At 30.0% G+C, this 19,614-nt stretch overlaps 1 protein-coding gene across 1 annotated transcript in view; it reads left to right on the top strand.

Moving 5' to 3' along the window:
• LOC118187350 (formimidoyltransferase-cyclodeaminase-like) overlaps positions 1 to 19,614 on the top strand; it is a 64,448-nt gene that overhangs the window by 14,926 nt on the left and 29,908 nt on the right. The window contains exons 2-7 of the mRNA XM_085812177.1: positions 6,395 to 6,578; positions 8,422 to 8,550; positions 14,433 to 14,521; positions 16,130 to 16,309; positions 16,467 to 16,586; positions 17,813 to 17,962. Coding sequence (XP_085668303.1) covers positions 6,395 to 6,578; positions 8,422 to 8,550; positions 14,433 to 14,521; positions 16,130 to 16,309; positions 16,467 to 16,586; positions 17,813 to 17,962 — 852 coding nt within the window. The remainder of the gene's footprint in view (positions 1 to 6,394; positions 6,579 to 8,421; positions 8,551 to 14,432; positions 14,522 to 16,129; positions 16,310 to 16,466; positions 16,587 to 17,812; positions 17,963 to 19,614) is intronic.

The raw sequence follows: 19,614 nt of genomic DNA, 5'->3' as shown, positions 1-19,614 counted from the left end.
CTGTAATGTAAAAGTACGTTTTTCTGTCTGCCATCTTAAAAGCCCTCATTATATGAATTAACAAGTTTAGTTTCTCTTTTTCAGTCTCTTTCTCAATTCATATTTGTTTTGCTTTTTTTTTCCGTTACTTGCATTCCAGAAAAATTTTGATAAGAAACATGTTTATTTCTTTTTATACTTTCTTTTCATGCTTATGAGAGAGCGATAACTAACATATCTGATTTCCATAATCAGCTATTTTGGGGTCAAGTGTTTGAAGGTCATTTATTACTTCAAGGAATTAGAAAAATATCATTTAACTTTAAGAAATGAAATTGTTTTGTTATATTCTGATCCTTATTTAAATATTTAAAAAAAAGTGTGAAATAAATTATGAACCAAAATAAAGAGAAAAGAAGAAGCAGCTTTTAATTATACGACACTTTCAAGATGGGGTAATGTGGCCTGTCTTGACTTTTCAAAGTCAGCCAATGAATTTTTGATTTATTTATTTTATTTTGCAAAGGCTGCATTTAATTGATATCTTAATGCCCAATATGCAGAAAAAATTTTGTTAGTTAAAAATATTTAATATTTGTAGAATTTTGCAATTACTGTATAATATGTAGAAAACATGTTTCCCTCAATAAAATTATATGTTTATAGAATTTTTAATTTATGTTTCAGAAAAGTAAACACTGGAATAAAACAAGTTATTCTAGCAATCAATCAATGCATGTCTGATAATTTACAGACCCGTATTTTTATTCAGATAATTTGCTTCCATTTCCTTTGTATTTTTTATTAAATAATGCTTTTTATTACATATACAAATGCATCTTCATTTCTTGCTGTCAGATATGGCATATATATATATATATATACAACCTCTATCCAAAAAATTCAGTGAATGACGTCATATTGCTCACGGTATTCAGTGCCAGACATATCAAGACTGGCCTGAGCAAGTGACAATACAAATGTTAGTGAAAAAAGTCAGAATTGGTTGTGACACAGCCACCTCATAGTGACTCACAATTTGGGTAAAAGCAAGCTTTGCTCCAAAGTCTGGCCCATGCTTTGGAACAAATGCAACTTTGTCTTGATTCCTGTGGAGACCTCATTGACAGGGCATATCAAAACCCAAATTTATAGAAAACCATCGTCACAGGTGACAAGACCTGGTGTCTGAGGTCATAATCCCGAAGGCAAACATCAGAATATAGAGTGGTGGAGTCTAGGTTGATGAAAAGCAAGAAGGTGTGAAGCGAGGAGACAGTGCTTGTAATGTACTTCGACTCTGAGGGTCTCATCCATTGATAATTCCTTCCTGATGACACCGTGTTAAATGTTGCATGACAGTGCCCACCCCCACACTTCTTTTCCAATGCAACAATTCCTGGCCAACAGGAGCATTGTGTCCAGGAATCACCCACCCTACTTCCCAGACTTGTCTCCCCAAGACTTTTTCTTGTTCCCCAAATTGAAATCAACTCTGAAGGGCCAAAGGCTTGGGACAGAGAATACAGTCAAAAGTCTTTAATCCGGATGTCCATAATCCAGAATGATCTATAATGCGGACCTCAAAGCTACAAACTTTCTATGCATGCATCAATGCATTATGCATTGACGCATGTGCATAATATTTTTACGCATGTGCATAATACGTTTACGCATGCGCATTTAATGTATAACGGACGGTATAAGCTAAGCTAAAATTATCTATTTCGGTTAATGTTGCAGATTGTGTTCTTCCTTAATCTTCGAATTGGATTCGGCTTATTATTTTTTGCAGACTGTTAGAGCAATTTTATAAAAGTAAGCTTGAACTTTCGATTATGTCAAAAAGAATTTCCAATTCTGGAGCTGCCAAAGGATCTACAAAGCAAAGTCATGTTTTGATGTTCATCAAACAAAAAGTGGAATTGCTGCAAAAAACGGATAAAGGCATATCCTTTGTTTCTGTAACCATTCCGAAATCTGTTTATCAATTCCACGCTGCTCTGTGGGGGGGGGGGAACGTCATGGCACGCAATGAACTGGAAGTTGATCTGTCACCACTATCCTTATCTTCAGGGCAGATGTTTTTATTTTATTTGGCTTATAATTCCTTACTAAATCTAGTGTTTCATCTCTATGTACTCCGTCTTTGATATGATTTAAATCAAATTCCTCGTCAATATAAATATCACGAATACACATCAAATAGTTTTCTGGTTGCAATTTCCTAATTTCGACTATGCATGATGTATGCTCTACGCATGCGCGCGCTGAAAGAAATGTTTACTAAAGTAAACAAATAAATATTAAGCTTTTTTTTTGTAAATTTTGATACCCTTTAGATCATAATTGCTCTTTATTTCATAAATTACGGTTTCATATTTTTAATTTTATAATTTCTGCATGCCATCTTATTAGATTTAAACTGATGATCTATAATCTGGAATCGCCCGATGAGTCCGGATTAAAGACTTTTGACTGTATAATGTTATGACCCAGCTGAAGGCCATCCCTAAAAACGACTGTACCAGGACTTGTATAACCGTTCCCAGATATGCATTGTCCTCAACAGGGATACAAGGACAGTAACAGCTGTTTTATTTAAGAAAATTATCCATTATAACTATAGACACATTCACCAAACTTGCAGGACAGAGTTTGTATATTTATTATTTTATTTTTGAGAATAACAAAAATATCATCATAAATTGCTGATTTATCATAAGAAAGTTACAGAATAGAGCACACATTTTTCCAAGATAATCACATTTTCAGATGATTTGTTTTTTTTCTTTGGTCATCATTTTAACCCTCTGAGTGGCATGACTGGTTTTATCCGGTCATGAGAATTTTTATTTGGCATATATTAGCTTATAATTTAAGATATTTTGCTTTCTTACTTTCTTTAATAATGTAAATGCCATCTTAATGAATGTAAGTTTATGAAAATAGAGACTAAAATCAGCAATTATACAAATTCAATTAATCTGTTTGAATACTGGTTTTTCATGACACATCTAAAATCCTGTGCCACTCGGAGGGTTAAACAAATGATGTTCAATACCAGTGTTTATGTTTTCATAAAGACTGGTCGTTTTCTGAGGTAATCATCTTAAAGAGGTTATCACACAAGTAGGTTGACTATAATGTGATTGAGCTGCTTTTTATCTTAACTTTCCTTCCATGTTTTTCTTTGTGTGGTAAAAATTTTATAACATCTGATTCTTATTCAATCAAAATTCCTAATAAAAATATTAGCAATGTAATACTGTCTAGGGAAAAAGAGCACCTTTGATTATTAATAAATAATGTTCTAGATTTTATAATCCTATCAAAAAGTGAATCAGTGTCTTATTATATATTAACTCTTTCACATCGAAGTCGCCCAAAGCGCCCAAGCATTCAGACATCGGCTGGACGCCCGAAACGCCTGAATAATTTCCTAGCCAGTGCTTTCCCCCCATCACGTTACTGCATTACTCATTGCTTTCAGGTGTTGTTAAATCACACGTCAATCATTCTTTTGAAGCTACTAAAAGTAGCTTCCTTGTTTCCTTTGTTCCTTCCTTTCCTTTGTTTACTGTCAGTGTTTAGCTTTTGATGACCAAAGTTGCAATCCCGTCCCAAGGGGGAACTTTACGCAGTGTCAAAGCATCGAAGAAAGAAGTTCTCGCTTTACTAAGTAAGGCTACTGTTAGCGCTGTAGTATTCAACTTGTCATGGGGGGAAGGAAAAGCATTTCAAGAGAAATTCTTAGATACGGGCGTTTTCGATGTTTGGGGAATTGAGATTTTGTCCTCTCTCGATGCGAAAGAGTTAAGATATTGAAATATTGAAATTATTGAAAATATTGGAAATATATATATTGAAATTGAAAATATTGAAATTAAAATTTACTAAATCTACTAAAAACAATGAATGCTTAGAAAATATTAATTCATTACAGTGCTTAACACAACATAAATGGTAATATTTTCAAGATGATCATCATATGTATTTTCTTTCTGGCTTGAAACTTATCACTACAGAATTTTTTTTTTACTCCCTAGTATTCCAGTGGATAACACAGAGAGTGTCGCATTATTTTCACCTGAATGCGATGTTGGGGTTGTTACTCAGGTCATTAGATTAACATTTTGGCCTCAGCGAGAATCCCGCCAAAAGTACACCTTGCAAAAACAAATGGGACTGTTCCTAAATCTCCCATTCTATTGCACAGATTGTCAAAATTTAACTTGTGTTTTCCATGCCTCGAAAGCTTGGCTTAGGATATATATTAAGTTTATACAGTACAAAGTCCATAATCCGGACTCATCGGGACTTCGGCGATTCCGGATTAGGGGTTTTTCCAGATTATAGATCATCAATTTAAATTTGGTAAGATAGTGTGCAGAAATGATACAGTTAAAAATATGAAATCATAATTTATGAAATAAAGAACAATTATGATCCAAAGGGTATCAGAATTTACAAAAAAAAAAAAAAAAGCTGATTATTTATTTGTTTACATTATTAAACATTTCTTTTAATGTAAGTTGTTTAAGATGCTTCCACAAAAAATTCAAAAAGTTCCTTTTTCTTGTGTCATGTATGGTAGACTTTCCAATGACATACTTTTCGCATAATTTTGAAACGGATAGGCCTTTATCCATTTTTTGCAGCAATTCCACTTTCTGTTTAATGGACATCGAAACATGCTTTCGCTTTGTAGATCCTTTGGCAGCTCCAGAATTGGAAACTCTTTTTGACATAATCGAAAGTTCAAGCTTAATTTTTATAAAATTGTTCTAACAGTCTGCAAAAAATAATAAGCCGGATCCAATTAGAAGATTAAGGAACAGCACAATCTGCAACATTAACTGAAATGCCATAGATAATTTTAGCCTAGCTTATACCGTCCGTTATACATTAAACGCGCATGCACATAAAGTTTGTAGCTTTGACGTCCGGATTATAGATCATACCGGATAATGGATGTCCAGATTACAGACTTTGTACTGTATATAACATTGTTTTAACATAGGTATTTTTACACAAAATCGAACTTTTCTGAAATAACATACCAAATTTTTTTCCATATTTCGATCCTACAACTCGTGCCTAAATAGTAAATTTTGGAATTTTTGGAATTAAAAAAATTTAAAGAAATTTAAAAATTTATCTTGGCTCATTTTTTTCAGTTTGTGCCAAGAATAATTCACTTGGCGAAATTCTTAATTTACAGTAACCTACTTAATTTCCCTTTTTTTCATTGGTGCATGAGCAGAAAAAAGCTACATCGTTCATTGTTTCAAATCGTTTTAACAAAGTGCGTAAACCACATTTTCATTACCGCTTATAATAATACATATGTCAAAATGTAAATTCATTTATATATTAGGAAATTTTGAATAAAAGACTCTAATTTTTTCCAGGTATGCTTAGAAATGTGTCTACTTTAAGAAGATGATAAAAGTTTTATAGATTATAATTCAAAATTTTTTTCGAAACATTTATAAAAATTATTTTAAAATACAAATTTTGAAATGTTAAACAAGAATAAAAGAAGTTTAATAAAAAAAAAGGCATTAATAAATATAAACCAAGTTCAATTAACATGGAGCACCTAAAATTTTGAGAACTAATTTTTTAAAAACTACTCGTAATTTTTGTACAAAATTTGGCACATGATTTGAATTGTAGAATCGAGATGTGGGGAAAAAATTTGTATGTTATTTCAGAAAAAGTCTGATTTTTGTGTAAAAATACCTGTTAGAACAATGTTATATGTAAATCTAAAATATATTCTAAGCCACGCTCTTGAGACATGGAAAAGGCAAATTAAAATCAATTGACAATCAATCCAATGGAATGGGAGAAACCTGCAGACTTAGGCTATGTGTAAATGGAATCAAATCATTTTGTTCACTTATTGTGACAATAAAATATTGACATAATAATACGTTAGCATACTTATGTTAATGTCTTTTATTTTATAACATTCTTAACATGTATTCATCTCATTTTTAGTCAATATGTGTACAGTGGTTTTTCCCAAAATTCTTTATTTCAAATGTGAATTCATAAACTTTAATTCGTTTAAGTTTCCTAGCTTGCCAATGTTAGGAAACAGAAATTAAGTATAAAATATCATTAAATCGTATATTAATAATAAACTTTTGCTTATGATATGTGTATTAGTAATCACAATCATAAGATTTTTTTATAATCTATTAAAGAGTATTTTGTGATTGATTTATAAGCCATGCGTAGTGTACTATAAAAAAACTATGAATAAGTCTCAACATCAGAAATCTCCATTACAACTTTCTGAATGTAACAGAAATGCATATTCATTCCTTAGTCTTAAGTATTTATATCAAAACCTTATTCTAACAAGCACACATATATATATAACATCATTTGTTTTTTTTAGATTATAGATGCCATATCCAAAGCCATCCGTTCTACTGAAGGTGTCTCCTTACTTGATATTGATCCCGGTCCATCAACTAATAGAACAGTCTATACTTTTGTTGGTTCACCAGATGCTGTAATAGAAGGTGCTTTAAATGCAGCAAGAGTTGCATATGATCTCATAGATATGTCAAAGCATAAAGGTATCATTATTACTCTATAACAGTTAAGTTTTATAAGAAATCTTTATCGTGAAAATTTTTTGTTAACCACTTCAAATAGGTCTTCTTTACTGCTTGTTACATTGTGAAGCAGAATAGAAATTTGCCATGCCTTATTCTGCTTGTATGTTTTAGAAAATGTATAAATTATTTTTCGCTCCATGAATGCAGTTTGAATTTGACGGTAAAAAATTGGTACAACAACCTCATAAATTAAGTTTCTAATACATACCGCCATTCATTATCCTTTAATCTAAAAATATTAATATTTAATAATTTAGTTAAAGATCCGTGTTGTATACTATAACATCAACTATAAACTATCTTATGATAACCTGTGGGTGAAATTTACCTCCAATTTTTAAGAAAAAATGAAGAGAAAAAATATTTCAATAAAATAAAAACCTAGAGCCATCAAATTTTGAATAGCGTAATCCTCCACCCAAAAGCCTGAATTTTGAATTTGTTTTATTATCTATTTCAGACTTCAGATTTTTAGAACTTTCATAAATTTTTTGATTAATAAACACAACAGTTTCAAAGCAGCCAATGGCAACACTGTACGGGGGGGGGGAGTTTTTATCTCCAACTCATGAGACTATCTATCAGAAATTCTAAAGATATGCTGTTTTTTATATTTTGTGATATTGCTGTTGAATTGAATTTTATGTGGTTTAAGTGCAAAGAACATGATGTTTAATAAATGAAGATTACACACAAAACGTTGGAAAAAAAAAGACCCTTTGGACATAATATAAAGTCTGAAAACTTTACTATTTTTAGTCCAAAGGAGCTTTGTCCCTAAGGGACTATTGTTTTCGTTTTGCAATTTTGTGTTGAATCACTCTGAATGACCATTTCACTTTTCAAACTGTTACAACCGAATATTATTGCCCTATATTATATTTGAAGAAATTAAATAATGAGGAAGCTGCATAAATGTTGTTATGTTTCTCGTATTGTAATCAAACAATGATACCTAGAGCCATCCAATTTTGAATGACGTAATTTTGCTGCGAATATGGCTATCTGGAAGCCCAAAATTGAAATTTGGAATTTGTTTTATTATCAATTTCATATTTTGTAAAACTTTAATGAATTTTTGATTAACAAACTCAAGGATTTCAAAACAACCAATAGCAAAGTTGTACAGAAAAAACATTTTTATCTCCAGGGCATGAAACTGTGTATCGGAAATTCTAAAGATATGCTTAATTTAAAATTATTTTGTGATATTGCTCTTGAACTGAATTGTATGGTTTAAGTGTGAAGAACATGATATTTAATAAATACAGGTAACACAGAAAATGTTACAGAAACCCTTTTGAACGTAATTTAAAATCTGGGGAAGTTGCCCCCAAACCTAACTCTTTAATTACTCAATTCGTGTTTTGTCATCTGTTATAGGCAAGGGTAAAAGTAAAATTCAAAACCAAAAGTAAAATCAAATGTTGTGAATATATTTTTTAAATAGAATGTACTGGCTGAGATAAATATCTTGCATCCATCTGTTAATTTCAATTGGAGGAACTTTTTTGCATTGTTAAAAATTCAATAATGACATGCTGCTTGAATAAAATATTTTCAAAACAATTTTTAAGAAAATTGTTTTATTTTGATATACATAAAATGGGATCTGTAAGTACCTGATTATTAAAGAGAGGTACCATATGATTACACAGAATTAATTTATCTAGATATGTCTAGTGTAATAAAAATATTTGAAGCAAAGCTTATTAATCTGCTCTTGTATTCTTATTTTATTTCATAAATGAATGTGTAAATATAAAGCACTTATCATTTTTTCTGAATCTATACTATTTAGGAGAACATCCTCGTCTTGGAGCTCTTGATGTTTGCCCATTTATTCCTGTACAAGGCGTAGAAATGGAGGAATGTATATATTGTGCCAGAAAATTTTCCGAAAAGTTAGCTGCAGAATTAAAAGTTCCAGGTTTCGTAGAATTGTTTATTTCACATATGCTTTCTAACTGTATATATCATATTTGTGATTATTCTGAAAATTTTACTTAAAATTGTAAAACATGAAGAAATACCTCTAAATTCATTTTAAAACAAACAGTGCTTTATTGTCAACAAATTATGAGATATTTGTAACTTATGTAAATTAAGCATTAGCAATTAAAATTGTAAGCCTTAATTTATATGATCAAAATAATTGTTTTAAAACTATGCACTAAAAACGAGTAACATTATTGAAATTTTTGCCAACCAAATGGCCAGTAATATAAAGTCACTGAACACTGTTAGTTATACCCAAGTTCAAATATCAACAAAAAAATTTTTTGGGGAAAACTGCCAAAAAATTTAAGAACCTAATGTTTAAGGGAAAAAAAATTATTGCAAGCATTTGTTTATGTAGAGAGTTTATTTTGAAGTTTCTTCTTTTATGATGCGTACATATATTGTTGAATGTGTCAACTGTTTTGCATATGTTGTAATTAATAAATTTTTCAAATTTATTTTCTAAAAAGAAAAGTGAAAGGAGTTATAAGAACTCAGCAAAAAGATTTTATTACTGTTCTATGCAAATAAATGTATAGCCTGAATTTACGTAGCTCACTACTTTTTAAAATGAATTTATTTTCCTTTATTTTTTTCTTACGGCAAATCATTTGTTATATCCATTCAGTACATTTTTCTAGAGATATAATTCATTTAGTGTACTCTAGTTTCAAATATTTGCTGAGTCAGATAACTTTTGTACAAAAGTCATCATGATCTACTAGTTTTATTCATGATGTATGTAATCTTTAGATACATCATTGCCTTATTGCTCTGTTATTATGCAGATTTCTCAAAACTCTGCATACAAACCTTAAATGTAGATAGAGAACATCAGTGTGAATTGTATTTACATAGGAAATTGGGACCATATGGTGCTGTATGAAAACATTTCCTGTCGGCATCTCCTTTCCAACACTGTGGAAAATAGACATTGTTTATGAGTGCTGACATGTATTTCATGTATGGGTTGGTTGACAGTAATGGACAAGCTGTTGCAAGAATGTGTTGTAAAAGATCCTTTTGACATTTGCATTAGAATCATCATGAATATGGATCTTCAGCATTAGAATGCAGAGTGCGCTCTAACTCCCATTATGGAAGAGAATGTGTTGCATGCTGTGCATAGTAATTCAGGCTGCTACTGTGAGAACATCTCAAGCCATTGTATAGTATGTTCTATGTGTCTCGGTTTTCCTCTTTCATTTGCAATACATTTACACAGATGGAAGGTTACGTATTGTGTGTATCATTTGTGCCGTGAAAACTGGGCAGTCTGGAATTTCCAAGTTGTGGTCTATTTTTGGACGAAGTGCCTTTTTTCCATGAAGGAGTCTTCAGTCTCCCCAGTGCACACATGTAGGTTCAGGAGAACCAACAAGCTATGCAATCGTGTATTGCATAATGTCACTTTGCTATTAATGTGTGGCTAGGTCTATCTTGTGGATGACTGTTCACTTAGCATCTTCCTGTTATCATCTGACTGGATTCTCAGAAGTATTAGACTTTTCTGGAGAAGACTTTGCCTTATTAATGAATTTCTCGTGATTCTGCATCACCAGTTTTTGTTCCAGCATAATATGGCTACAGCCCATTATGCTATTTTCGTATCTGAGTTTTGGACTGGGTCTTTGCGCTCAATAGATTTGGCCTGGTGGCATGTCACATAGCCCATATATACATGTAATTTATGCTAAAGTGATGTTTTCCTCCCAGAAGGACCTTCAAGGCCATTGTGTATACATAACATCTGTTGCTTCTGATGTGAAAATTTTATGGCAAGAATCGCTTATTGCCACTGCTATTATCCATGAAATTCTAAATATATTTGGAAATATTTAACAATCCATGCAGCATTGGTTTCAGTCATGCAACACTGTGAGTGGTTAGAACTTTAAACATCTCTTGTGAAACCACATATTATATGTTGGTACATGTATATGGTTGGAACTTTGAACATCTCTTGCAAAACCACATATTATATGCTACTAGTTCTAATAAAGCATTTTATACTGCTTTCTATATTATGTGCTTGCTGTGTGTTTGTATCTTTTGTCCCTGGTGGTTGAAGTGTCCGATCACCAGGATTTGTACAATCCTTAAAAGTGCTTAGTTAAAGTCCTTAATTTTACTCATTTCTATCTGTTACAACTGCCATTTTGAGTACAAATTAGTGTTTTGGAGCACTATGTTTTCATGATGCTTTGATAAGTATATATTTGATGAGTTTACATTTGAATTCTTTTGTACTTCTTCATATAAATGGTGGGTACTTGAGTTTTAGGCATGAGGCCCCACCTCAAGTTGAAACATAAATATTTTGAAATAATTTCTTCTTTGCAAGTGTTCATAAAATATTAGAAACAAAAAAATAAAAACAAAAAAAGTCTCTCTTTGGGATATGTGTTTTTATATTATGCAGTACTGAATTTGGCAATTTCAAGATCAGTTTGTACACAGAAATTTTTATTCAGACATTTGCAGTTTTTTTAACATTTTTTTACAAATACAATAATTGATAAATATAAAAATAATAATGCATTAAAATTAGATTTAAGAAATAACATTAAAGTAAAACATTTTTATTTTCTCCTGCCGTATTTTAAAGTGACATCACTTCCCATTTTCATGACTTAGGTATATCTTGATTCTGAAAAATAAGCAAGATAATAAATGCTTTAAAGCACTGAAACACTTCTTAGAAAAAGCAAAAATGCTGCTGTAATAATTTTAAAATTAATTTCATTTGTCTTCATTTATATTTTTTCATGATAAGAGTTTTTCCCCATATAATTGTTGCAGAATATTTAAATATATATCACTTTTCTCTTGGAAATTCAGTTTACACATTTTTAATCAGATATTCCCCCACCTTTTTTTTTTTTTTTTTTTTTAAGAGCTGGTAGGGATAATTTTTGTTTTGGATTTTAGATCTTGCATCTGAAAGGTTTAGAAGGATTTGAATCCAAGATTTATAGACCTACAGTTTCCAGAAAAAATGTGACAAAATGATAATGGTATTAACATATAATGGACATGTTTTGTAGGAAATTTGTGATAAAATTTCTTATCTTTTGGAGAATTTTTGGAAGAACAGTGAAAACAAAATTATTTGAATTTCTCTTTTAGATCCCAGAAATGTTTCTCTTAACATGTTTATCTTCCATTTATTTTCTTATCTTTCTACAAGACATGTATGAAGCATTGAAGCAATCAAAGAAATTAAAAACAAACAATTTATTAAAAGATTCATCACATGTGTCTTCAGTGCACCTCGCATACCTCAATGCTTACCTCAAATTTTGTCCTTAATTTTGTTCCTCGGTGCTTTACTAAATTCTAAAAATTCTGCCTCACTTGCTCTGGCATTTCATATTTATTCTCAATACTCATATTATTAAAAAACAGACCAAATAGTTTCTTTTATATATTATAAGTACAAGCAGTTCTTTAGAATAACAGAAATCTTTACAATTCTAAAATGAAGAGGAAACTCATTGGAAAAGAAATTTGTTTTATAAAAAAATAAAAAATTATTCTTCAAAAGTACATTGTTGAAAACATTAACAAATTAGGAAATGAAGCAGGGATTAATGGAAACATTGATTTGTTTATTGAAATAAATAAACTTAAAGAGAAGGAAACTGATGTAAATTAGCTAAAATATCTGGAAATTTTTTAAGTTACAAAAACGTATAAACATTTTGTTGTTCGTTGTTGTTACATGTTTTGTAGTGTTTAATGTATTATACTTGTATCATTTTAGAAACAATATCATAAATTATAATTGCTATGAAAGTTTCTTAGTCCTTTTTAATGGCTATCTATTTTTTTAGAAATAAAAGAAAAATATAACTGGAACTACGTAAATCTATTATGGTTAAGAGTAACTATGTGATTTAATTATTTGCAACTAACCACTCACCCTTAGAATTTATCTCTATGTGTTAACAGGTGTTATCTCCTTTCATTAATCTTTAATGTGGATGCAAAATACAACATAAAAGTGTAAAAATTAACATAAACTTTATTCCTTACAGCTAATGAGACTTAAAATAACAGAAAATGACTGACCATCTCTGGTGCTTCAGTGGCTTATAGGAATTTTATATTAAATACTGTATATTAAGTGGGTTACAACTCCAACGAATCTGTGCAAAGCTATGACACTAACTGGGTCAGGGAAAGTGCAGCTAACTTTCAAAATTTACCAACGGTACCAATGTCAAGCATTCACATCTGTTCTAATCAGCGGCTATCTGTCCCTAATCAAGCAGCTGCAGTGAAAACAGCCAAGCTTTTGTTATGAATCATGCTGATTATTATTTTACTTCACAATTAACTTATGCCACTTGATATAAGATTTGCATTAACACCTGGACTGAGCAAATACGTAACAAAATTAGACATAAAAGAAAGAATCAATATAAAGCTAACTATTGGTAAAATTTAAATAAAAAGCTACTAATCTTTTTTAAAATAAATATAAATGTTTCGAGAAATTTTATAATTTATTGTTACTTACTTGGAAAAATTTATGAAATTAATTTTATTCTCAATTTTGTTTCTGATTAAGTTAAAATGCATCCTACTGTACATAATAAATAATGCATCCTACTCTCAGATTTACTTTATTATTACAAATTGCAGAATTTAAGTTACAAAAGTGAAGTTCGGGTTAGATAATTGCTTTAGTTTATTCAGTTCCTTGTTTGTTTGATAAGTCCGTAATTTTTTTTCATTGATGGTCCTTTAAAGTACTTGATTTCCATGTGAAATGTTTACAAACCCAGAATCATGCTTTCCTTTATAAATATGGTTTAACCTGATGTTCTTTACCTCCCCTTAAAGATTTGATGTGGAGTTTTGCAATACCCTGTATATCTCTGATGTAAAAAATCATACATAGTTATTGATAAATAATCTAGCTGTTCAACCAAACTGTCAAAATCTTGATTATCCAAAGTACCACTTAAACATGTCTTAATTTAAAGAAAAAAATATTTTGTTCTAGTGCCTAATATGGTGGTACTTTCTTAGATTGATGCTGATGTATTTTATTAAACAAAATGTAAATTACTTCTTTATTGCATTGCTGTTATTTTATATCAACCGTTTATAATATTAATTTTAAAATTTATTCTTATCATTATTATTAATATTATTTATTTTTGGGGAGGGGCATTGTCCCTGAAGGACTATTGTTTTAGTTTTGCAATTTTGCATTGGTTCACTGTAAATGTCCGTTTCACTTTTCAAACTGTTACCATGAAATGTTAGAATTCTGCATTATATTTGATGAAATTAAATAATGAAAAATCTGCATAAATGTATGTATAATTCTTGCATTGTGATAAAACAACACCATCGAATAGAGCCATCGAATTTTGGATGACATAATCCCACTTCGAATATGGGCATGTGGAAGCCCAAATTTGGAATTTATTTTATTATCGATTTCATATTTTGTAAATCTGTAATGAATTTTTGATTAACAAACTCGAGGATTTCAAAGCAAGCCATGGCAACGTTGTACAGCAGAAACATGTTTATCTCCATCGGAAATTCTAAAGGTATGCTCAATTTAAAACTATTTTGTGATATTGCTCTTGAACTGAATTGTATGGTTTAATTCCGAAGAATGTGATATTTAAAAAAAGAGTGTGACAACCAAATAAAGGTAACAGACAAAATGTTAAAAAAAAACCTCTTTGGATGTAATTTAAAATCTGAAAACCTTCCGTTTTTTTTTTTTTTTTTTTTTTTGATTAAAATGTATGTAAAATAATTAACAGCAAACTAATATTTCAGTTTACCTCTATGGCTTTGCCTCTGAACAGGAATACAGGAAAACAGTTCCTCAGATCAGAGCAGGGGAATATGAAGGAATTCTTGAAAAGGTATTTCAGTGAGTATTCAATTTATCAGTTAGGTAAAATATGTTTTTAGAAATTTTTTTGTGTGTTTGTGCTGCTTTAAGAGCAATATTAGTTGAATTTCAGTTCCATTGTACATTATTACAAACCCAAAGTATGTTGAATCAAATACAGATAGATCAAATAGAATTGTGGAAATATAATACACAATTCAGTTTCTGATCAAGCTTTCTTCCTGAGAATTATTTTATTACAACAGCAGTTAAAATATTTTTCATTCTTTTTAAATTTATTTAGAATAACTCCCCCTCCCCTGTTTGTTGTACTGAAATTAAAGAATGTATCTTAAAAATTCAAGAAAATGGGATTTTTTTATTGTTATTATTTGCAACAGAAGAACTGTCCTCAAACTGTTACTGCAGAAGATCATGCTCAGAATATTTTGTATGTTATTATCCAATTTTTTATTCAAGATGTTCTTTTTCTGTTCTCAGTAGATAACTTTTTTGGTAATTGTAATATATTCCATAAAAAGCTTGGTACTTGCATATTAATGCAATTTAATGTTTTACAAATTAAAAGGTAGAAGTTACTTATTGGGTGCAAATTAATGGTTTTTCACGCTTAAGAATTTTTAAGGAAGATTACTAAACTATCGAGGTTTTATAGTAAGTCAGTGAATATTATCAACATATGAAAAGAAAAATACTTCAGTTGAAAAAATAAATTTTAATTATTAAATAAGAATTACATGCTACATTGAAAAAGAAATAAAACACATTCTTCTTCAAGTCTTTCTGTAATTTTTTGCGCTATTCTTCTCCTGAAATATATAGCAATCTGTTTTCGCTTAAAAAAAATCAGAGTTACGAAGATTTGGCTTTGTGCCAACCTCGGCAGTTAGTGGCTGTCTATGAAGCACGTTTCCTCATTGTTCCTTTTAGAAAATTTCCAGTAAAATTTTGTGTTCATGCAAAAATTTTACTTTATTTTTTTCCACAGCTGAAAATTTTGCAAGCTCCTATTTTAAAACTAAGTGGAAAAATATCGGGTTTTGTGTACAAAAACTGTTGAAACTTGGAATACAGCAAAAAAGAACACATACAAAAATATCAGCATTGCTTGACTGAAAGATTGTTTCGATGATGGTTGCCGGAAGAATGATTATGGGTATGGTTGCCAGAGTTTGGCACATTCTGAAAATTTGGTGACTTCTACTAAGGTGGCTGCATTAATACATAAGTACCAATGACATTTCCATTTCAATGTTTGAAATTTCAGGTACCATGACCAACACATAAAGTTTGTAAGCATAGTAATAAATAAATAATATTTAAAAAAATTTACATAATTAAAAAATAAGAAAATTAAAAAATAAATTTAATAATTATTCTTTTTCTTTTTTCCCCTTAGCTCTGTTCTCTTAATATATACATATATAAAAAGTTAACAGATTTAACTCTCAAATCTGTTAACTTGCTAGTTATGGATTGAAAATTGCATAAATTTATTTATGTTGAGTTCATTTATACTGAAGTTACGTATTACTTAAATATTTACTAGAATTACAGAAATGTGTAGTTAAAGAAGGGCATTCTTATTATTTTAGTATTAAATAGTTTTATATTACAGATAGTCAAACCTGAATGGAAACCAGATTTTGGACCAACTGAGTTTGTTCCAAATTGGGGAGCAACAATGGCTGGAGCAAGAAAATTTCTAATAGCATATAACGTGAATGTTTTAGGTACCAAAGAGCAAGCCCATAGAATTGCTTTAGATATCAGGGAGCAAGGCAGAAGTAAAGATGAGGTAATATTCTTTCTTTCCCCCTTCCTAGTATTTTGAATTTTCTCCTTGTTCTTCCGAAATATTTAATCCTAATAATTTTATCATGGATTTTATAAGGATTAAATTTATTTTAAATAATTTAGAAATTATCTTCTAAGTGTGTGTATCTTATTTGCAGCCTGGTAAGTTAAAAAAATGTCAAGCTATTGGTTGGTGGTTAGATGAAGCAAATATTGCTCAAGTATCTATTAATCTCACAGATCATGATGTCACCCCTATACATATTGCTTATGAAGAAGTGAGTACAGAAAAAAGTTGATTTTTTATTAAGAAATAAATTATTGATTTAAGTTTATTGTCCATTGCAGCCAAAGATGAAAATACATAACTTTTAGAAATGGTATATTGCATCAAAATAACAAATAATATAGTAAAATGTGTATATATTTGTGAAATATAAATGTAAAAAATTGCTAGTTCTTTTTTAAAAATTTATGTCAACTATTTTATTGTGTCTACTTCCTCTTAGTGGATGTATTAGATTAGATCTAAAAAATAACTTATGCACTTCTTAAACTCTACTGTCATAAATGACCAAGTGGCTAAGACTCATCTTAGATTTGGATCCCCTTAAAGAAGTTGGCTGGCTAAATTGGATTTTCAGGATTTTTCCCATATGCAATATATAAATACAACCCAGTTTCCTTTAAAAAATCTTCCATGAAGCTGTTCTTCCTAATGCAAGTAATCCTCTTATGCTTCACCCTAATTAATTTACCAGACAAAACCGTAAAATAAATTTCATAATTATTACAAGGTTGATAATAATTTTGTGTTATGTTTGTATAATTTAAAATTATTAAAGATTGTAAAAAGCATGAAATTGTTTGAGGTGAGTTTCATGATTAAGTTCTGCTAATCTGTTACTACTGTAAAGTCCTGAAAACATTCAAAATTGATTGAACTGCAGCCTTTGTTTGCTATGTACTTTAATAAAAAGGACTGTATGTATTTCAAGATTGATACAGGTCTTTCTTTTTCAGGGTTTGGAAATGTGTTACATTTATTCTAATGATTCCATCACCTTTGTGCTGTTTCATTTGTTGATTATATAATAAAAACACTGAAATTATAAAATAACTGTAAAATTCTATAATGCTTCTTGAAGTTGCAAAACCTGTAACATTTCTTTCCCTCCCCCCCCAAAAAAAAATAAGTACATTCTTATCGCTAAAATGAATGGTAAAACATTTTGCAGTTAATATAACAGTAAAATTTAAAACATTACTTAAAAGTATATTTTTCTTCAATATCATACTCTTCTAGTCCTTCATTGTTCCAATTTAGATAAGTATATATTATGACTATGTATTATATTTAATTTTATTGAATGGTGCAATGTATCAGTTTTTTTAATTGTTTAGTAGTTTCATTTATATTTAAAATATAAAGTATAAGGAAAACCCTATTTATTAAAAATTATATGAAACTCTTTTCATTGAAATATGTATTTTTGTATCTTAGGTTTGTAAAGGGGCCAAAGAATTAAAGTTAGCTGTTACTGGTTCTCAGATTGTTGGAGTAGTTCCCTTGAGAGCAATGCTACAAGTAGCTGAATTTTATATAGCCAAAGAAAATCTGTTTGTTTTGGAAGAAGATCAAAAATTACATTTGGTATTTATTATTATTATTTATTACTGTTAAAGTACTGAGAATCCTCTCTATGATTAATTGAAAATAAACCTGAACTTTTTCCCTGGGCCAAATAATCTTAACATTAGTATTTTTATGTTTTTTTTTTTTTTTTTTTAAAACTCCTTTGATGGTTGCAAGGTAATATCTGTGAATCGTCAATTTGTAATATGAGCTGTGTTCGTTTGTGCCCACTGTGGTGTGTAACTGGAATACAGGCTGAGCTCGCTGATAGCCATGAAAAAGTTAAACTTCAAAATTTACTAGTATTAGTGTAAATGAGGAGTAACTTTTTCATGTAAATTATGAATAAATTTCAGAAAAATGTTGACTTTTTTCTTTAATAAAGAGAATATATATATATATAATTTAAGAAAGGAGAACAAACTAAAAAAGACCTTTGTGATCAAGAATTTTGCATATATATATATTGTAAATCTGGATCAAAATTCAAGTGGGAAAAGCTAGTGTTTTCTTTAATTCTTGAAGCTGTGTGGTGGAGAAATGTAGTTGCACAGTATGTTATTTGATTCATTGTTCAATGTTTGATAGTTTGATGGGCTGACAACTAAGTGATTGCAAATTTTAAATAAGGAACAAAATTCAAAAATTTGCTTGAAAATATAACTTTATTAAATTAGGTATTGTTAATTTTTGTTGAAGATGTTCTGCCATCTTTCAGGCAGTGTCACAATTCCACTGTCATAAAATTCCTGAATTTTGTCAGGACAGGAAGAAAAAAAAAAAAAAAAAACTGAATTAAACAAGGTTTTACATCATTAATTAAAAATTTTACCATTTAAGGAGTTCTGTATGGAACGAAATAAAAAGAAATCTGAAGGTGCAAGGTTAAGGTTGCAAATCAGATATGACAACACATCCGAACCTAACCACAATAATTTTTCGTGAATAACCAAAGATGTGTGGGGCTTTGCATTATCGTGTTAAAAACAACACCTTTACAATTTGCCAATTTTGGCCACTTTTCTTGAACTGCCTTGCTCAGTTTGGTGAGTTGTTGAATGTAGGCATTTGAATTAACTATTTGGTTTCTTGGTAAAAGTTCAAAGGCAGAATTCCTTTATATCCCCATCAATCTGACAGCATAATCCTTTTTTTTTAGTCCAAAGAGGCTTTTTCTCTGAAGAACTATTAATTTCGTTTTGCCATTTTGCATCAGAACCCTATAAACGTTGACTCACTTTTCAAAATTGTGCTTATGTTTTTTGTTATGAATTGTGTTGGTTTTTGAGTTTGTTCTTTTGTTTGTATTGAGTTTGTTCTTGTGTTGGTGTTGGATTTATTCTTGTGTTGGTGTCGGATTTTGAGTTTGTTCTTGTGTTCGATTTTGAGTTTATATTGTGTTTGTTTGGCAAAATGGCACTTTGGATGTAATCTAAAATCTGAACCCTTTCAGATTTTTTCCCCATGAATTTCAGCTTTTGATGTTGTCTGGGTGGTTCATCTTGCTTCACCCATGATCTTCTTCAATAAAGGGTCCACTTTGTATTTTCATCACAAGTAATCAGTCATTTCAGAAATTGATCCATTTTGTTGCATTTCAGAAGCAAATAGTACTTGCTAATGCGTTGCATCAAATGAACTTCCTTAAAATGATGAGGGACCCATAAATG

The sequence above is a fragment of the Stegodyphus dumicola genome, chromosome 2 (genome assembly GCF_044657685.1).
Source record: "Stegodyphus dumicola isolate Sdum_Otavi_A_Nest chromosome 2, ASM4465768v1".
In the NCBI taxonomy this organism is placed as follows: domain Eukaryota; kingdom Metazoa; phylum Arthropoda; class Arachnida; order Araneae; family Eresidae; genus Stegodyphus; species Stegodyphus dumicola.
The sequence above is the reverse complement of the archived record's forward strand: the minus strand, read 5'-3'. Positions and strand labels throughout refer to the sequence as shown.